The 21449-nt window shown below is 44.4% G+C and overlaps 1 protein-coding gene and 1 pseudogene across 5 annotated transcripts in view; both read right to left on the minus strand.

Annotated features, from left to right (window-relative positions):
• DNAH8 (dynein axonemal heavy chain 8) overlaps window positions 1–21449 on the minus strand; it is a 358350-nt gene that overhangs the window by 149450 nt on the left and 187451 nt on the right. For all 5 annotated transcript variants that reach the window (XM_070074115.1, XM_070074114.1, XM_051854776.2 and 2 more), the window contains 5 exons: window positions 19954–20167; window positions 17803–17912; window positions 7574–7737; window positions 6243–6435; window positions 2091–2213 (listed from right to left, as the gene is read on the minus strand). In XM_070074115.1, the coding sequence (XP_069930216.1) occupies window positions 2091–2213; window positions 6243–6435; window positions 7574–7737; window positions 17803–17912; window positions 19954–20167 (804 nt within the window). The remainder of the gene's footprint in view (window positions 1–2090; window positions 2214–6242; window positions 6436–7573; window positions 7738–17802; window positions 17913–19953; window positions 20168–21449) is intronic.
• LOC127493044 (lysine--tRNA ligase pseudogene) lies at window positions 7758–17795 on the minus strand (annotated as a pseudogene).

The following is a 21449-nucleotide window of genomic DNA, read 5'->3' on the forward strand; positions in this document are numbered from 1 at the left end:
TTTTACAACTGCAAGTTTTACAAATGGCAGATCAGTAACGACACCTTGGAATATATCAGTTCTATCATTATATTTTAAAATATATTAATGACTTAGGTGGTTTTGTACCTAGAACAGGGTCTCAGGCTCCCAAGACTTCGCTATGATAGATGCTTGAAAATCACAAGAGTACTTCAAAAAGCGTGTATCAAATAGAATTAAAAGATAAATTTATGAGTGAGCATTTAGCTTAGCAGTTAAGACACATGTGCCACCTTAGATTACTTGGGCTTGCTTCCCAGCTCTGGCTCCTGACTCGAGTTCCCTGCTAATGCACACTCTAAGAGGCAGTAGTGATGACTCAGGCTGGGTTCCTGCTGCCCATGTGGGAGACCTGGAAAGTATTTCCGGCCCTGGCTCCAGCCTCAGCTCAGTCCCAGCTATTGCAGGTATTTGGAGGTGAATTATCAGATAGGAGCTCTCTCTCTGTCTACTTCTGTCTCTCCGTCTCATGTCACCCCTCCCACAACCACCCCTGTGCGTGTATGTGTGTGTGTCTCAAATTTTTTTTTTTTAAAAAAGAGATGTTGGTCAGCGCCGCCGCTCACTAGGCTAATCCTCCGCCTTGTGGCGCCGGCACACCGGGTTCTAGTCCCAGTCGGGACGCTGGATTCTGTCCCGGTTGCCCCTCTTCCAGGCCAGCTCTCTGCTATGGCCCGGGAGTGCAGTGGAGGATGGCCCAGGTGCTTGGGCCCCTGCACCCCATGGGAGACCAGGAGAAGCACCTGGCTCCTGCCTTCGGATCAGCGCGGTGCGTCGGCCACAGCGCACCAACCTTGGCGTCCATTGGAGGGTGAACCAACGGCAAAGGAAGACCTTTCTCTCTGTCTCTCTCTCTCACTGTCCACTCTGCCTGTCAAAAAATAAAAAAAAAATAAAATAAAATAAATAAAAAAGAGATGTTTATTTTGGTGCAAAAAAGTTTTGAAATTTTGAAATACTTTTCATGATACCCATTTTCCATGAACTTTTTGAAGACTTCTAGTCTTGTTGGAAGAATGAACATGAGAACAGTCCTAAGACTTTTGGAATTTCAGCAGCCTTGCAGAAGACAACCATACAATAAATACAGAGCCAACTGACTCCTCTTTATCAAACCTCCCTACTCCATGTCATCACTTACTGAAGAAGTTCCTTTTCGATCAATCAACCAGTTATGTAAGTAAACAATGTCCTTCTGCCGCCACCCCCTGCCCTGCCCAGGCTTGGATTGAATCATGCTCCTTCTGGCACAATCTCTAACTGGCTGCTTTGTTTTTACCTGTCCTGTGTACCCACCTTGCTCCTTCCCCATCAGTTTGTCCATAACCTCTAAGCCAATCATGAAGTTGATATTTTTTTTGACAGGCAGAGTTAGACAGTGAGAGAGAGAGAGACAGAGAGAAAGGTCTTCCTTCCGTTGGTTCACCCCCAAAATGGCCACTACAGCCAGCGCACTGCGCTGATCCGAAGGCAGGAGCGAGGTGCTTCTCCTGGTCTCCCACGCAGGTGCAGGGTCCAAGCACTTGGGCCATCCTCCACTGCCTTCCTGGGCCACAGCAGAGAGCTGGACTGGAAGAGGAGCAACTGGGACAGAATCTGGTGCCCCGATCAGGACTAGAACCTGGGATGCCGCCACAGGTGGAGGATTAGCCAAGTGAGTCACTGCGCCAGCCAAAGTTGGTATTTCTTAAAGCACCATCTTTTCCTCCCCCGGAACAAGATGCCCATGCTGTCACAGTGTAAGTTGAGGACACAGTTCTTCACAAAGTTCCCCAGCTTATTTCTCAGGAAGACAAAACTCTTTGACTCGGTGTACCTGGAGCTCTGAACACAAACACCACCAATGTGCTCTTGGAAAACGCGTGCTGTCCATGTGAATTCAAATACTCCTGAGGGGTTTCTTAGCAAGCCTTGGTTGCTAAGAGACAGTGAAGTGGCCCAACCTGTATATACTTTCTAAACGCTATACCTAGTAGTATATACTTATTCCCTCAGAAAAGTTCATCTACGAAATTTAGTAAACTTTTTACGCAATCTATTTGTATCAGTAAATAGTTGAGAGGTAGGACCTTAATAAGATGAGTCATTGCATCTTTAAAAAACACCAGATCAAGAGTTGTTCCTCTAATGATTTCATTGAACTGTCTCTGGTAATACTGGAGTTTTTCAGCCAGAAACTCAAAGGACGGTACCTATGGGTTGAGAGAGAAAGAGAAAATAGCTTTATGATCCAACTATTTCTTAAAGTATAAGTTGTAAAGATGCTCAAAAGCAATTCTAAATTTTTTAAAAATTTTTTGAATTTCCAGAGATTTAAACCTGTCGCTCCCCCTCTTCGTGGAGGAGCAACACAGGACCCTGCGCTGTTCTTTCTGTCTGCTCGGCCCTCCCCGGGTTAGCTGCTGGTTCTTCCCGGGTTGGCTACTATCCCTTCCACCTCCGTGGAAGGGCAGTTCCCCCTGGCCGCATTCCCCACTTCCGCAGGGGAGCGGCACACCGCCGGCCGGCTCTCTGGGGGGCTGCACGGGTGTTCCTTCAGCTAGATGTTCCCCATAGATGTTCCCTGGTGCATGCCGTCTCTCTCCTCCTTTATAGTCCTCCTCCGCCAATCCCAACTCGGCTGAGTACGCTGCTCTCCAATCAGGAGCAAGTCCTACAGTTAATTGGTTGAACTGGAGGCAGCTGTGCGGAAGCTGTTTACTTCTCTCCCAGCGCCATATTGTGGGAGAGCAGATGCATAGAATAAGTCCTAATTCGAGTAACTTAGTCCAGTCCGGATTGCTCCCCACAGATCCCCCTTTCTTTTTATTTTTTAGCGTTGATACGCGCCTGTCTTCGGTGTCCCGCAGCACACGCTCTGCTGTACTTGCTAGAGTTGCCACAGGCTCTTACAAGTCCTATCAATCAGGAAAACCGAATCCGGGTCCTCTCTTCGCCATTGTGAGGAGGTTTTTAGGCGCTGATGCATGCCTGTGTTCGGTGCCCTGCAGCGCATGCTCTGCTCTGCCCGCAGGGGCTTACAAAACCTATCAGGCAAACCGAATCCAAGCCTTCTCATTGCCTTATTGTGGGGGAGACTTATTAGTGTTGGTTCGTGCCTATCTTCGGTGACCTGCAGCTCATACTCTGGTCGAGCTTTGCTGGCGCTTACCGCCTTAAATCAGGCAGACCGAATCCAAGCCTTCTAATTGGCATGTTGAGGGGAGGCCTTATTTTTCTCTATTTCTCTATCTCCGGGCATTCCTACCTCTCCCATTTCACTTCTATCTTCCAGCATTCCCATTTCTCTTTTACTTCACTTCCAAACTTCTGTTTCTCTTATCCCTGCGGCTTTCCGGCACCTCGCCCCGCCGGCGGGTTCCCGGCTCTGCGCCGCTTCAGCCCGCGCGCCTCTCTGCGCGGCTTCCCGGCTTTGCGCGGTCCGCGGTCTCCACGCTTAACCCTTTCGCGTCTGAACCACGGCCTACGCCAGCGTTCCCTATCTATTCACGCCCCGTGCTCTCTCTGCACGCGGCGGCTTCCGCGAGTAACACAGCGTAGCTTGCGTCTCCGCCACTAGGATTCAATCTAAGTTCCCCGGGCTAGCCTGGCGAATTCAACCCAGCGTACGTCTCCGCCCCACGATCTGGCTTCCCGTCCTTTGCTCCCCGGGCTAATCAGACGGATCCCAATCTGGCTTACGTCTCAGCTTCTGGTTTTAACTTTTCGCCCCCTATTCCCGGGCTAACTTGAGAATCCCAAAGTGGCTTTCGTTTCCGCCTCGGCCTGCCCCCCGCGGCTTCAATTTCCCTAACATTTTTCTCTACCCGGTATGTTTCCCTAAGTTTTCTTCCAACAATATCCCTCCCTCGTTTCTCCTGGCCTCTCCCCACAGTCCGCGTCTGAGTCTGTTTGTTCTAGCTTTCACTTTCGCTTTCGACCTTAGAGATTTCTCCCAGCTTCCCCCCGTAGTCCGAATCCGAGTCTATGCCTAGGCTTTCAATAGCTTCTTCCGGCTCCTTTTTCGTCCGGCTTTTCCCTAGGCTGTTTGCTAGTCTCTCTCTCCGATATTTTCCCAGTTCTTCCCGTTTCTTCCCTCCTAGGTTTCCTATCCGTCCTAAGTTTCCTATCCGTCCTAGGTTTTCTATCCGAGTCAGGTTTCCTATCCGAGTCACGGCACCATTATGTCGCTCCCCCTCTTCGTGGAGGAGCAACACAGGACCCTGCGCTGTTCTTTCTGTCTGCTCGGCCCTCCCCGGGTTAGCTGCTGGTTCTTCCCGGGTTGGCTACTATCCCTTCCACCTCCGTGGAAGGGCAGTTCCCCCTGGCCGCATTCCCCACTTCCGCAGGGGAGCGGCACACCGCCGGCCGGCTCTCTGGGGGGCTGCACGGGTGTTCCTTCAGCTAGATGTTCCCCATAGATGTTCCCTGGTGCATGCCGTCTCTCTCCTCCTTTATAGTCCTCCTCCGCCAATCCCAACTCGGCTGAGTACGCTGCTCTCCAATCAGGAGCAAGTCCTACAGTTAATTGGTTGAACTGGAGGCAGCTGTGCGGAAGCTGTTTACTTCTCTCCCAGCGCCATATTGTGGGAGAGCAGATGCATAGAATAAGTCCTAATTCGAGTAACTTAGTCCAGTCCGGATTGCTCCCCACAAAACCATATTAATCTACTACTGCACGAAACATTGTGTGAAGTTGTTTCTGACCCTTTCCTGTCAAGAGGCCCAGCACTAACTCCTATCCATGATAAACACTGGAATAGAACAAATACTTTTGTTGTTTATTTGCTTTTTAATATTGCTCATGGGGCCAGCGCTGTAGCATAGTAGGTAAAGCCGCCGCCTGCAGTGTGGGCATCCCGTATGGGCGCTGGTTCGAGTCCTGGCTGCTCCTATTCCAATCCAGCTCTCTGCTATGGCCTGGGAAAGCAGAAGATGTCCCAAGTCCTTGGACCCTTGCACCCATGTGGGAGACCCAGAAGAAGCTCCTGGCTCCTGGCTCCTGGCTTTGGATCGGTGTAGCTCTGGCCGCCATCTGGGGAGTGAACCTGCAGTTGGAAGACCTCTCTCTCTCTCTCTCTCTCTCTCTCTCTCTCTCTGCCTCCCCTTCTCTTTGTGTAACTCTGAATTTCAAATAAATAAATAAATCTTTAAAAAATATTGCTTATGGTTTTAAAAAAATATACAGAAGTTTTACAGCATTCATGTAGTCAAACCCACAAGTTTTTGTTGTTCTGAAGTAAACACCCACCTGCTTTTTTCCTTTTGCAAATTGTTCCTTCCCATTTATCTCTTTGATCCACATGCACTTTAGAATTATTACTATGGGACCTGTTTTAAAATCCCTTTGGAATCTTAAGTTTCATTAAACTTACACATTAATTTAGGCAGAATGAAGTTCTGCTGTTTAACCAAGCGAAGTTTAATTGTGTTAATTCCTAGATATTCATTCTTTTGAATGAAATACTTTTATTGTTCCTATCAGTATTGTTGGCAGTGACCGGAAAACTTCTTCAATAAAGGGCAAGACAGTAAATATATTAGGCTTTGTAGCCTAGACAGTCTCTGTCACCACTACTCCACTCTGCCTGGAAGTGCAAAAGCAGGCACACCCTATAGAAACAGTGCTGTATGGCTGTGTTCCAATAAGACTTTATTTATAAACATTAAAATTTGAATTCCATTTAGTATTCTTCTTTTGATTGCTTTCTAATGTTTAACAATATAAAATCTGTCTTAGCTCACAAATCTAACAACAATAGGCAGAGGGCTGGATCTGGCCAACACACTGTAATTTGCCAACCCCTGGTTTAGAGGATACTAGTTACTGAGTATCACATTTATAGCACACTTGGTCATATTAACGAACTATCACTACTGAAAACAGATTTAAATTGTCTGGATTATATAATAATATAAGCATATCATCTACAAATGATAATTTGATTTTTTCCTAATAGTAATAACTATTTTTGTTATTTTGTTGCATTTCCTAGAACTTTCAAAACAATATAAAATAAAGTGGTGGCAGTAGGTGCATTCCTTTTCCTCCTGGCTTCTGTGAGACTGCTCTAAACTCCATGGAAGGAAGTCTTTAACTTGGTGTATGATGAATATGAATCACAACTTATAAATACCTTGGTGGCTACAGCAACTGCAGGGTAGGACTATGGGGCAGAGAGAAATAGCAAGTAAGGCAAGTGACACGCAAAACTCTTTTAAAGAGATAAACAAATGAATACCAGTTCATAGACTTTGGGTACTTCAAACACAGAGTCTTCAGGTTCATCACCGGTTGGTTCAGGCATTTCACGAAGAAAATCCACAAAATATGGTTCATGGAGCATACATGACGCTGCTTCAGAGCTAATATTTTCTTCAATTGCATGACAAAGATGTGAATTAAACCACTGTTCATCTTCAGCAGTTATAAATCTGACAGAAAGATGTAGTAGTAGGAATACAAAATATGAAAGCAACTTTTCTAACTGAACATTGGTTCAACCTTCCTCCTTCCTCTCCTCCCAGCCCCCACCTTCCTCGGTTCAGAACAAACAATATGATCTGCCTTTGGACAACAAGCACATACAACCCACTCCCAGCCAAGATAATTATTACTTACAGCAAATATAGAAAAACACTTAGGTGAGGTCAAAGATTCTCAAAACTTGCAATGCTAGTGCACAAGTGATAGTAACAGGCCAGTGTCATCTTTCTAAGATTGTGGACATAAAGGACATGAAGATCCTTTTCAGACTTGGAATAAGGATGGGATCTAACATTTGGTGAGTCCCACCTACATGTGACACATTGTGGTAGATACTTTACAATTCTGTGAGATTGGCATTATCATCCATATTTTATAGATAAGGAAACCGAGGCTCAGAAAGATGCCCGAGTTGAGTGGAAATGCTTAACGTTAATGGGGTAAAATCAAATTCCATCAGTCAAAACCAATATAGAGCTCATAATATTTAGAAAACATGGACAATTATAAGTGCCACTGAATTTTTTTTGACAGGCAGAGTTAGTGAGAGAGAGGGACAGAGAGAAAGATCTTCCTTCCGTTGGTTCATTCCCCAAATGGCTGCCATGGCCAGCGCCCTGCGCTGATCCGAAGCCAGGAGCCAGGTGCTTATCCTGGTCTCCCATGGGGGTGCAGGGCCCAAGCACTTGGGCCATCCTCCACTGCCCTCCCGGGCCACAGCAGAGAGCTGGACTGGAAGAGGAGCAACCGGGACAGAACCGGCGCCCCAACCGGGATTAGAATCCGGGGTGCCGGGGCCGCAGGTGGAGGATTAGCCTAGTGAGCTGCGGCGCCGGCTATGTGCCACTAAATTTTATCAACTCTCTGCTGAACTGGTAGTTTATGTAGCAGTAATCATCAAGAAAACAGGCAAAGCAATTTTTTAATGTAACGAGAGGTGGGGAATTCTGTCAATGTTTCACAAACCCCACAGCAAATTAAGACAACACTCCTTACTTTGTTGATCTGAATAGATAATGAAAGAATTAATCTAGCGCTGTGAACCGCTTAGATTGGACATTTAAACTCAAGTGCCATAATACACACCTGTCTGCAATTACTCTATTGCATTCGTGCTTGAAAAGTGACATGAGAATAGGGACTGAATTACACTCCTCAGCTTTTATAGTTAACATTCCTTGCCAAATTCTGGAAAGATCTCGAAGATTGAAGATATAATGAAATTTGGAAGGAGTTGGCAGCATCTTCACCTAGACACAAGCAAAAATGAATACCCTCAATTAGTTTTCAGAGAAAACTAAATGTAGAATTGCTTTTAGAAAAATTCTATTTCACAAGTCCTATTATAGGAAAAAATAGGCTAAGCAAATACATCAGGATTAATTTCATATTTTAAAAAGATTTTTTCAGAAAGTTTTCATTTATTTTAATTTTATTTTAAAGGTAGATAGATTGATCCATTGATCAATTTTCCATTTGCTGGCTCACAACAGCCAGGTCTGGATCAGGCTGAAACCAGGAGTCAGGAATACAATCCAGTCCTCCCAGGTGGTGGCAGGGACCCAATTACCTGAGCCAGCTGCCGCCTCCCAGGGGCACATTAGCAGAAAGCTGGAATTGGTAGCAGAGGTGGGACTTGAACCCAGGCTCTCCAATGTGCAGACATCCTGAGTGATGTCTTGATGGCTACACCAAGTGCCCACACCAAGTTCATAATTTGTCTTTTTTTTTTTAATAAAAGAGACAAATAGTTTACAAGGAGTAAAAAGGAGTTCTGAATTCCTCATCTCTCTTCTGGTGACTTAACTGAATTGTGGTAGTCAACCAGAAACCAACACACAAGAATTCCCCGTCAGTCCTTGATCTTTGCAGAAATACAAAAGTGCCTGAGTTGTACAAGTGGCAATTTATTGTTTTCTAGACAGAAGTGCCAACTGCTATGCTTTCCAGTGTATCCATGGTTGTTACAGTCTCCTCCTTTGCAGGTTTCATGACAGGAAACAGAAGTACTATTATCAGAGTCTATGAGAAACATGGCAATGTGGTCAATATCCACGCCCCAGTCAGCTGTGGGAGGGGTGGAGTCGGGGGAGTCCATATTCCAGGGCGGTCCAGAAGTTTTCATCTATGAAAATAGCCTCATTAGCACCAGTGGCCTTGACTTTGGCCTCTTCTTCAAAAATCCAGGGTCATTCAGCTCAGTGTAGGCTTCATATACCTTTTTCTTTGTGACAAATGGCTCAAAGCACTCAGATTCTCTTTAGAGTATTGCCATTTAGCCAAGGGACACATTATCTGTGGGTGATCACAGATGAATGTAGGATTGGTGCAAGTCACTTCGTGCCTTCAAGCTTATCAAGGAAACTGGCTGTGGTCCATGGTGAAGGGCATTCAACAGCTTCTGCCACACATTTATTATCAAGAATTTGGCAAGTGTCTTCTGCTTCGAGGAGACTGGTTTCTGCCAGCCTCATCCCCAGGGATTTTTTTTTTTTTTTTGAGCTCTTTAACCATGCTGATTCTCCAGGAGGGTAGGAAGTCAATCTCATGGTCTTGGCCTTCGGGGCCATCTGGGTGGTGACCTCATAATATGCTTTGCCATCCCTGAAACTATCTTCTCCATGATTTCCATGAGATTATGAGTCTGTGCAGGCTATGCAAAACTCACAGCTGGTAAACTTCAGGAACTGGCATCCAATTTCGTCAACTTGATAAATGCCATCCAGCACCCGTGTCTTCTAGTAGAGCTATGGAGCAATTCGTATACATAAGTTCATGCCGACTTGTTGTAAGGAAAGGCTTGGCTACTGCTCTTCCTGGCATGATGTTCATCACAGGAGTTTTAATCTCTAGATATCCCAGTTCATTCAAGAAATTTCTTTTTGATGTGGTGGTCTTAGAGTTGCAGATAAATTATGCCCCAGAGAGGCATTCAGGATCAAGCCAAAGTATCTCTGATAACACCTTGTTTCCTTGTCCTTGAGGCCAAAGTGCAGGTGAAGCAACACTTGTAAGCGAGAAGACAGCACTGTGATCTCATAGGGAATGATGCTCAGCTCACCCTTGGTTTACCCGGTATTCTCCTGAACTCCAATTCTTGTGTTATTGATTTGAATAAATTATTTTTATTATCCATAATTCTTGGAATTGATCATGGACTTCAGCTAGATTGCCTCTCCTTGAAGGTCATAGAAGACTAGCCTTCTCCAAGAACCTCATTTGGTTTGTAGACAGAACCTCCCACCTTTAATGTGAAGTTAGTCCAGTGGCCCCCAGTCTGCAGGGGACTATATTCTTGGAAGAAGTGAGTGGGTGAGCGAGAGAGTGAGATGTCTACACGGAACCTGTGTGCACAGGGTCTTCCCCCTTGACCTTCTGTGAATCTTGGAGTACTGATTTGAGCCCAGGCTTTCCTCCTTGGCACTTACACCATAATCAGCGGTGTTCTCGGTGGCAGCAGCAATGGCCTGGCACAGCTATCTCTCTGAGCTAATTCTGCTTGGATTCTTTCTCTGCCACTTTCATCTCGGCTTCCAGACATCTCTTTAACTCCCCTCTTTTATCAGAAAGTGGTTTGTCTGTGTGAACTGCTGAGTAGGAACAAGTTGATTGAGTAGCAATTTCCTCTAACATCGCTCTGTACAGGGGATTTGGCACAGGGACCCTCTAACAAGCATTACAGTAGCTTGTGTCAACATGGCAGAACACCCTGGCACCAATGAGTACTGCTACTTCTTGGTCAGTTTCAGCCACCATCCACTTTTACCTCAGCTCCTGTGCCACTGCCAACCTCCCAGAGGGGCTGACCCAAAATCTAAGTTCATATTTTTGCCATAGCACTGACAGTAGAAAAAAATATATCCTAAATAAGCCAACATAGAATATGAGAGACTATATAAACCCTTGAATAGAATAGATTCAAGAATAATGCACCAGGCAGGCACCGCAGCTCACTAGGCTAATCCTCCGCCTGCGGCACCGGCACCCCAGGTGCTAGTCCCGGTTGGGGCGCCAGATTCTGTCCCGGTTGCTCCTCTTCCAGTGCAACTCTCTGCTGTGGCCCGGGAAGGCAGTGGAGGATGGTCCAAGTGCTTGGGCCCTGCACCTGCATGAGAGACTAGGAGGAACCACCTGGCTCCTGGCTTCGGATCAGCGCAGCGCGCCGGCCGTAGCAGCCATCTGGGGGGTGAACCAACAGAAGGAAGACGTTTCTCTGTCTCTCTCTCTCACTGTCTAACTCTGCCTGTCAAAAAAAAAATAAGAAGAATGCACCAGATGCTGATTGTAACACCATGATCTACCACCATTAGTTGGCTTTGAACAAGGCATTTCCTTCTGAGTTCTTATGAATTCTGAATACTGGGACTATTCATTCCTACTCATTGTATGTATATGGAAATATGTCATAATTAGAAGACTGAACATGAACTGGTTATCATGAAAATAAGAACAATGGATGTTCGTACCTACAGTGAATATGACTACCTTCTACAGAAGTTAGATTAAGAAGATAATTTGCTTTGATTGAAGTCCTTAATGTGTTTGAACTATCATCAATGTATTCTTATTTTATAACTTAGGTTTTTCTATGAGGGATCCAAACCTTCTTATACCTACATATCAACACCCTTCTTATTCCTACATATCTATAATTAATTGTTGGTAAGTCTGACATGCAGCTGTAAGCAATAGGTAATATTTCTGCTTTTTTGTTTGAGCACAAAGACCGTATTTTGCTATGGTACTTTATGTACTACTTCTACCAACTTTCAGAACACAAAAAGGCAAAGCTATAATCACAACACATCCTTACCCAGAGAGATACCAGCTAAGCACTTGAGGTGCTCTAGACATAGAAAGCACCGCTGGCCAGGTGTAAAAATCATAATTGATATCATTAGCACCATTTTTGAAAGTGAAAATAATGATCAATCATTTTGGTGATAGAAAGTAAATACCTCCCCACCACCACCACAGACATGATTAATTAGAAAGACAAATACTTTCTTCAGCACCTGTTCACAGAAAAGCCCTTTCTCTATTTCCCATCCAGCTCTCTGCTATGGCCCGGGAAAGCAGTGGAAGATGGTCCAAGTCCTTGGACCCCTGCTTCCATGTGGGAGACCCAGAAGAAGTTCCTGGCTCCTAGATTCAGATCAAACCAGCTCTGGCCATTATGGCCATCTGGGGAGTGAACCAGTGGATGGAAGACCTCTCTCTCTCCTTCTCTCTCTCTGCCTCTGCCTCTCTGCACTCTGCCTTTCAAATGAATAAATAAATCTTTTTTTAAAAAAAGAAAAATCCCTTTCTGTATTGAAAAAGTATCCCATTGAGTGAGTAGAGTAGTTTTAGAGGTTAAACCACAGTGCAAATCAAAACAGCCAGCAGCATGCAGGATGCATTGAACAGGAGCATTATTTTATCAATCATCTTTGCATTTTCCTCTATGTTCAGTTCCATTGAAAGCTAAAATGTTCATTCTACCCATAAAACATGCACTTATATTACAAATATGTAAAATGCTCAAATATATAAGGTTATATGGATATTGCTTTTTTCCTTCATGGTAAAAGTATACAGTTATAATGACAAACATTGGCAACTGAACTAACCATTAAAGAGCACTTGTAAAAAATTTCTATTCTGGGGCTGGCGCTCTGGCATAGAGGGTAAAGCTGCTGCCTGCAGTGGCGGCATCCCATGTGGGCACCAGTTTGAGTCCCAGCTGCTCCACTTCCAATCCAGCTGTCTGCTATGGCCTGGGAAAGCAGTAGAAGCAGTAGAAGATGGCCCAAGAAGATGGCCCAAGTCTTCTGGGGAGACTGGGAAGAAGTTCCTGGATCCTGGCTTCAGATCGGTGCAGCTCTGGCGCATTGCAGCCATCTGGGGAGTGAACCAGCAGATAGAAGACCTCTCTATCTCTCTCTCTGCCTCTCCTTCTTTCTCTGTGTAACTCTGACTTCCAAGTAAATAAATAAATCTTTTTAAAAATTCTATTTTTCCCTCTTATTATTATTTATTAACCTGCTTCATTCCTTCTCTTTTAACATTTCTCTTTCATTTTGGCCATCTTTCTTTGCACACCTGTTTTTGCTTTTCTTTTCTAATTTTTCTTTATTTTGAAAGGCAAAGAGACAGATCTTTCATCTACTGGTTCACTCCACAAATGCCCACAACAACCAAGGCTGAGCCAGACTGAAGCTAGGAGACTAGAATTCAGTTAGGATCTCCCACATGAGTAGCAGGGACCCAAGTACATGAGCTATCACCCGTGATTCCCAAGATAAGCATTAGCAGGAAGCTGAAATTGGAATTGGAACCAGGACTCGAACAACTCGAACCCAGGCACTATGATACGGAGTGCAGGTGTCCCAACTGGCATCTTGATGATTGCATCAAAATATTGTCCTTTTTAAGGCAGAGAGACAGACAGAGAACTCCCTCCCATCCACTGGTTCACTTCCCCAAAGCCTGTAATGGCCAGGGGGCTGATGCTGGGACTCAGGAACTCAATCTAGGTTTCTGCAGGGACTCAACTACATGAACCACCACCAGCTGCCACATAAAGCATACAATATCAGGAAGCTGGAATCAGGAGCGGAGCTGGGACTCATTAGGTGTGTGAATACACACACACACACACACATGTGCACACACACACACACACACACACGGGAACTCCAATATGGGATTCAGGCACTTGCTTCTGCTTTTAAGTTATTTAAAGTAATCCAAAGATGAGGTGATATACAAGGCATGAATGAGTTGAAGGAGTGCCTTTCCAGATGGGAGACTTGAAAAAAGATACTTATCTTTTAATAAGAAGTCTGCTTATTTGGGGGTAGGGAGCGGAGGAAGATTCATTTGTCAATGACTGAGCACCTCCCATCGCACTTAAAAATTAAATCAAAGATACCATGGTTAATAGGACAGCTAAATCTGCTACTGTCAATGGAGCATCCATCCTAGTGGGGAAGCCTGACAATAAATAGGAAAAAAAAGAAGCATAATAATAATAATAGCCACAGTAAAAAAAAAAGGTATCTTCAGAAAATTCATGGAAAATGTATATTAAGAAACCAACTATGCATCGATTTCAAGAAAACCTTTTTGCACCAAAGTAAACTTATCTTTTCATTCAATTCTCCACAAACTGTTTCAAAAAGTAGGGCCAGGGGACAGATAATGACTGGGCAGTTATTTTAGAGGATGGTCCTCAAAAGGCTTTCTGAAGGTAAGAAGGATGAGAAGGAACCAGATAAACACAATGATCCCATGGCGTGAAAAACCCAGGTCATTGAGGGAACAGGGTAGGAAGGGCCCCATGGCTGCAGCCCAATGACGAAGCACAGAGGTAGGAAGGGAACAGCTCAGGTTGGCCTTCACAGGCCACAGCAAGGTGCTGGGTTTACTCTAAGTGTAACTGAGAACATACTGGTTTTTTTTTCTTAAGATTTATTTATTGATTTATTTGAAAGAGTTACACAGAGAGAAAGAGAGACAGAGAGAGAGGTCTTCCATCCACTGGTTCACTCCCCAAATGACTGCAACAGTCAGAGCTGCATGATCCAAAGCCAGAAGCCAGGATCTTCTTCTGGGTCTCCCACGCGGGTGCAAGGGCCCAAGTACTTGGGCCATCTTCCACTGCTTTCCCAGGCCATAGCAGAGAGCTGGAACCAGCAGCCATTTGGGATGCCAACACTGCAGGCGGCAGGTTTACCTGCTATGCCATAGTGCGAGCCCCCATATGAGTGGTTTTAAAAAGGAGTATGGGGCTGGCGCTGTGGTGTAAAGGGGTAAAGCCACTGCCTGCAGTGCCAGCATCCCATACGGGCGCTGGTTCGAGTCCTGGCTGCTCTACTTCCAATCCAGCTCTCTGATGGATTAAAAAAAAAAAAAAAAAGTCTGTAAAAAAAACAGACTCCAAGACAGCAACTGTGGGGAGCAACCCGGACTGGACTGAGTTACTGGAATTAAGACTTATTCTATGCATCTGCTCTCCCACAATATGGCGCTGGGAGAGGAGGCAACAGCTTCTACCCAGCTGCCTCTCACCAACTTGACAAGCTGCAGGACCTGCTCCTGATTGGAGGAGAGCAGCGTACTCGGCGTGTGGGCAGCCGAGTTAGGATTGGCGGAGGAGGACTATAAAGGAGGAGAGAGACAACATGCACCAGGAACATCTAAGGGGAACACCTGAGGAACACCTGTGCAGCCCCCGAGAGAGCCGGCCGGCGGTATGCCGCTCCCCCGCAGAAGTGGGGAAGGTGGCAGGGGGAACCGCCCTTCCACGGAGGTGGAAGGGACGGTAGCCAACCTGGGAAGAACCAGCAGCAAACCCGGGGAGGGCCGAGCAGACAAAAGAACAGCGCAGGGTCCTGTGTCGTTCCTCCACAAAGACGGGGAGCGACAAGCAACAAAAATTTATTCATTGAGAAGTAACTGCATGATCAAGAGGATGGGTGATGAAAGCTGTTTGGGGATATTACAACACTACATTAAAAACTTTGTGGAAAATACATATTATGAAAAAATGTGTAGATTTCAAAATTTTCAGCACCAAAAAATTCCCTTTTTTAATTCCATCTTCCATGAACTCTTTGAAGTACCTGCATATCTCTCTTTTTTTAAAAAAAAAATATGTTTATTTAAAACGCAGAGTTACAGAGAGAATCTTACATTCATTGGTTCATTCCCCAAATTGCCACAACTACTGGCCATGGCTGGGCTAGGCTGAAGCCATGAGTCTATAACTCCAGTCAGTCTCCTACGTGGTTGCAGGGGTCCAAGCCCTTGGGCCATCTTCTGCTGCTTTCCCAGGCACATTAGCAGGGAGCTGGATGGGAAGTGGAGCAGCCAGGACTCCAACAGGCATCCATATGGAATACTGGTGTCATGGGCTATGGTTTAAACCACTGCACTACAACGCCATCCCCAGTACCCTCACATGTTAAGGCAAGATCACTGACATTTGTTGATGGATTAGATATAGGTGATAAATGCAAACCATCAAGGATTGCACCCAGTTTTTAAATCCTGCAAGGTAAGATCACTGATCTCATTGGGAATTAACTAAGATGCAAAAATCTGAGGAGCGACCATCTGTCAGGACATATAAGAGTACTGTTTGGATAAGTTAACTTTGAGATGATGATGATGTCCATGAAGCCATGAAAAATCAGTCTTGAACCAAGCAGAGAAGTCCAGGGTAGAGGCATGGAGTTCGAAGGCATCAGAATGGAGCTGGTATGTAAACCTTGAAGCTGGATGAGACAATGTAGGGGGAAAATGCAGACAGAGGCAAGGCCCAGCATGGAAACCAAATGCCTTCCAGCATTCAGCGGAGGGAAGAAGTGGGGGAGCTTTAAAAAGATAGCCAGGGGGCAAGCATAGCGATTAAGCCTCTGCTTAATCCATGTCAGAATGCCTGCTATCCAGTCCTGCTTCCGCCTGAGTTTCTGTTCCAGCCAGCTGCTAAGGGACCTGGGAAGGCAGCAGCTAATGGCTGGATTATCTGAGTCCCTGACACTCCTGTGGGAGACCTGGATAGAGCTCCTGGCTTCAGCCTAACCCATCCCTGACTCTTCGGATATTTGGGCAGTCAACCAGCAGATGGAAGATCGTGCTCACTCACTCTCTCTCTCTCTCCCCACCCCCTTTCAAATAAATAAAAATGAACAAACATTTCTCCCCTAAAAAATCCCATAAAATAGAAATAAACTTAGAATATGAGGCCCTCAGAAGCCAGATGAAGATGTCTTGGGGTCAGTGCAGTGGCACAGTGGGTAAAGCCTCTGCCTGCAGTGTCAGCATCCCATATGGGTGCCAGTTCAAGTCCCTGGCTGTTGCACTTCCAATCCAGCTCTCTGCTATGGCCTGGGAAAGCAGTACAAGATGGCCCAAGTCCTTGAGCACCTGCACCCACATGGGACACCCGGAAGAAGCTCCTGGCTCCTGGCTTCAGATCAGCTCAGTTCCAGCCATTGCAGCCATTCGGGGAGTGAATCAGAGTGTGGAAGACTTCTCTCTCTCTCTCGCTCTAAATTTCAAATAAATAAATAAATAAATCAGAAAGAAAGAGAGAGAGAGAGAGAAAAAGTGTCTGGAGGGATCTCTCAGATCTAACACTGCTAAAAAGTCAAGTAAGAAGAAGAAAATTGGATTTGGCAAAATTGAGGTCTTTGGTGACCTTGACCAGAAATGTAGGAATAAAAGCTGGTGCGAAGAAGTAAAAAAAAAAAAAAAAAAAAAGTAAAGGAAGTGGAACCAATAGGCATTGGGATTACAAAAGAACTTTGATGGACACCTACAGGGACAAAGCTTTTCAGAAAACTATGTAAGCACAGTAAATTGAACAATAGCCCTACTGGATAACAGAGAGGTCTTATCAATAAACAATCTCAGACACTCAGATCCTGCCACTTACTTTCAAGTATCTTTTAAAAAGAGGAAGAAGAGCTCGTGTAGAGACTGTGATGGCAAAGAGCAGGGCCCCAGGCAAGAGACTGATCATCGAAGGTGACTGCATGAAAGAGAACTTCCTAACAAACACCCAACTCCTCTTCTGATTGCTCTGTATCTATAATTCCCCGACTGCCAGGAATCTGGAATCTGGTACACTGGGAGAGCAGTGTCTGCCAGATGTGTTTAATTGCCTAATAATGTATAGTGAACTCTGACAACCAAGCCTTATCTCCTTCCATGCTTTTTAGCAACACTATCATCCTTGTTTTTGTCTCAAATATGTACTTAATTGCCTTCTCCCAGGTACTGCCTTAAGTCTTCATGTACCACTTCAGGTTTGTTTGAGTTTTACTTAGGATTGTGACTTGTGTATTAAAATCTTGCCTATTTTCATAACAGCACTTTCGTTCACTTATTAATTCATGCTCCATCTCAGAGAAATACACAAGTTAGACTTTGAGTCTTAGTTGGCTGAGAATATCAGGCAATCCACGTATTAAGCAGTAAACATTTGAGTGACTGACATAGTTTGGTGAAGGGAGACATACAGAGTCACAAATCACAGTAACAAGTGGGAAAGCAGTACTCTCATTTCGGCAAGATTCTACTTTGTCTTGGATGGCGTGTCTGGCTTATAGTAATATCTCATACATAGGAAAAGCATCATTCAGTCAGAATATGTGTTCCCTGGAAGGAAAATGTATCATAAATCTATTTGAGCATCTAATTCATCTTTTCCAAAAAACGCTACTACGCACGATGTTATGATAACCTAATGAGCCATGAAGTGAGAAGTAGACTGAATAATAGTTGACTTTGCAAGAAATTACTGCCAACAAACCGCTCTGTACCTTAGTCCATTGCCACAGCACTCTGCCCACCAAGACTAAATGTTCAATCATCTCACATATTTCAGGTCTGAACTTTCTACAAGGATCAAAGTATCCACAGCCAATAACTCCTGGAAAATAAACGAGACCAAAGGTACTTACTAAAAGATTACAAGGTACACGTTTGCCCCAGCGAATAAGTCATTACCAAATGGACTAAGCTGGGGGATATTGAGAATTTTTCTCAAGGGATCAGTGCAGACGGGATGTCAGCAATGGGCCCAGCCATGTTTTTTAGCTCAGAGTGAAGAGTATTTTATATGGATTAATTCATTTAATCCTCCCAACAACTCCAGGAAAAAGAATATGAGGTAGATAGTATCATTGTAATTACTGTTATCCCCATTCTACTATGAGCTTGAGCTTAGGAACTTGCTCAAGGTCACACAGCCAGCGTGCAAGTGAATCTGAGATCTAAACCCACGCATTCTAGTTTTGGAGTCTACAAATCACCATTCACCCAGCTCGTGAGAGCTGGAAAAGGGTGTAGAGACTCCTTCCTCATCCTACAGGGAAGGAGACCAGGCAAAGCAAATTGTCCAAAGTCACATGGACTGGTTGTTGGCAGAACTGGAATTGGGACACCACCACCCCCTCCAACCGGCCCTGCAGTCAGTAGTCAACACTCTGGCCCATACCAGTCGTGTACTCATGCCTAGGGACACCAGCACAGGGATAGTCTGACTGATGACGTCGGCACCTTGGGACTCACTCAGCAGACTATTCTGAAACTGTCTTTCATTTAGACTGCAAAACGAGATTTACTCTACTATCCTCCAGTGAGACTCTATATTGAGCAGCATGTCCAGTTCCAAGCACAGCATTTTCAGAGGATTATGAATATGAATATCTGCTCAGAGATGCAGAGCAGGTATATGGAGGGTGGACCATACCAGAGAAACTCAACTTCATTCACACAGACTGAAGAGTTGCCCTGGGGGAACAAGAAACTACCCTGCAAAGTCATGGTTGGAGGTGCTACCTGCCTGCAAGGCCCTTTTGCTTCCTGAAATCCTATATTATAGATTTCTACTTTCCTGTGGGATAAACATGTTTTGAGAGGCATGGAATCTGGGATCAAAAAATATGGATTAGCACCTCCCCTCTGCATTTATTGCATTAGGTAACGCAATGAAACTTAAACATCAGGCATATTAGGCAATTACTTTACTTCCATGAGCCTACTTCTTGTTTGTTTTCCATATTTATTTAAATATACCAAGATATTTCAAAAAGTTCATGGAAAATGGCATTAAAAGATAATGCGGGACAGGCATTTGGTGCAATGGGTTAAGCCACCACTTGAAACTTCCACATCCATATGTGGGTTGTACTTGGGTTCAAATCCCAGCTCCACTCTCCTTTCCAGCTTCCTGCTAGTGTGCACCATGGGAGGCAACAGGTGACAGCTCAAGGAGTTGGGTCCCTGCCACACACATGGGAGGCCTTGAATTGAGTTCTAGACTCATGGTTTCTTGCCTGCTCTAGCCCTAGCTGTTGTGGGAGAGTGAACCAGCAGATGATAGATTGTTCTGTGCTTGGTGAGAGGTGAAGATCCAATCATTTTCCCATAAGAATTACTAAATATCCCAGTAACACTTATTGAAAGTCTGTCTTTTCCCTTTGATCTAAAGTACTTGCTCTATCCAGTAATTAATATCCATCTATTCATGGATTTGTTCTAAAATGTGTACATAATTTTTGATGGTACAGTTTAGGTGAGCCTAAATTTGGCATCAAAAATTTTATTTTCATTAACATTTTAAAGAGCTACACATTACTTGGAATATTATGATTGTTAACCTATGCTGAATGTGGAGGTGTTGTTATCCACTAGCTCAAATTTCTCTGATTAACAATGTCAAGCAAACTAAAACAGAAAGGTTTGCCTGCCTCAGTGCCAACCTTCAACAAGGCTATATCTAAATATTCCTGAGTCTTAGAATAGGCTACAAACATGACTCACTTTAGTATGTAGTTCATGGTATTTAGCTTTGTATTTCAGGCACTTAATTCCTACTTTAGACAGAGCCATTTATCTCTTAAAAAGTTGTACATGATTCATGTCCATTAGGTAATGCAATAAAAATTAAACATCAAGAATATTCATACCAAAAATTTTATCTATTGAAGTATTTGAAGGCAATGTGCAATTAAACACTGTAAACTGTCTTTTTAAACGTTGTGGGATATCATTTCTACCCCCTCCAGGGTGGATCATTGCTGCAATGAGCTGCACATCAACAATAGTGGTGAAGTCTCCAGGTTTATCCAAGCTATACATTCCTTCCATTTCCATCATCTGCCGCACAATCTCGTTAGTTATCTGAAAGTGTACACAATCATAATTTTGTTACATATCACTGTCATATTCCTTCAGAACTCCCATTTATACATATATGGGAACTTATAAAAAGTGCTAAATTATATCAGTGAAGGGTTGTGGATGTCAATGATGATTTTCATGGCAACTGGATCTAAATAAAACCACCCATGAACTCTAAAGAATAAATTAAGCATGTCCAATATGCCCTTCACCATACTAATAAAACCAATTTCCAAATAAATTTAGACAGATGAGTCACAACAGTACTCAACATTATAAGTTTAAGGACCTTTTGTATTCAACCTTTATTCAATCCAACCAACAGTTAATGAGTAACTGTGTGTGCCAGGCTGTCTTGCAGCATAGACAAAATATCCTATCTTCTTGGAGCACACATTTCAGTGGTGAGACACAAAATGTACATGTGCATGTTTGCATGTAAGTGAAATGGTATACTGCATATATTTTGGAGGAAAGAAGGCAGACAAAGGAAATAGGAGGTGCTTAGGTTGCAATTGAATAGGGAGAGCAGGGGCTGGCATTGTAGAATAGCAGGTAAAGTCGCCACCTGCAAAGCCGCCATCCCTATGGGTACCAGTTCATGTCCCAGCAGCTCCACTTGCAATCCAGCTCCATGCTAATGGCCTGGGAAAAGCAGTAAAAGATGACCCAAGTGTTTGGGCCCCTGCCACATACATGAGAAACCTGGATGAAGCTCCTGGTTCCTGGCTTCAGCCTGGCCCAGCACTGGCTATTGCAGCCATCTGGGGAAAGAACCAGTCGATGGAAAACTCCTCTCTCTCTCTCTCTCTCTCTCTCTCTCTCTAACACTTTCAAAATGAGTAAATAAATATCTTAAAAAAAGAACATGGAGAGCAGGTGAAGCTCCATCTCACATGGCCAAGAACATTCTCTGTTGAGGAAATAGCAAGTGCAGAGGCGCTGAGTGACTATCATACCCACGAAGGATCAGTAATGCAGTTGGAGCAAAAGTCATGGGGAAGCAAGATCAAACAGCATATGGCCTTTGGGTCATGGTAAGGATCTTGGCATGAGTGTTCTCTGAGTCTCGGTGGGGGGGTTTTGAGCACAGGCATGTGTTATGATCTGACTATTGCTGTAACTGGTTACTAATTCGAGAACACACTGAGAGGGGCAAGGGGAACAAGAAGGCAATGAGCAGGTATTCATAATGATCAAGAACAGAGAGGAGGGAGGCTGGCCCCAGGCGGTAGCCATGGCGGTGATAAGTAGCAGTCCAGTTTTAGATAGAGTTTGAAGA

This window comes from Oryctolagus cuniculus, chromosome 5 (assembly GCF_964237555.1).
Source record: "Oryctolagus cuniculus chromosome 5, mOryCun1.1, whole genome shotgun sequence".
In the NCBI taxonomy this organism is placed as follows: domain Eukaryota; kingdom Metazoa; phylum Chordata; class Mammalia; order Lagomorpha; family Leporidae; genus Oryctolagus; species Oryctolagus cuniculus.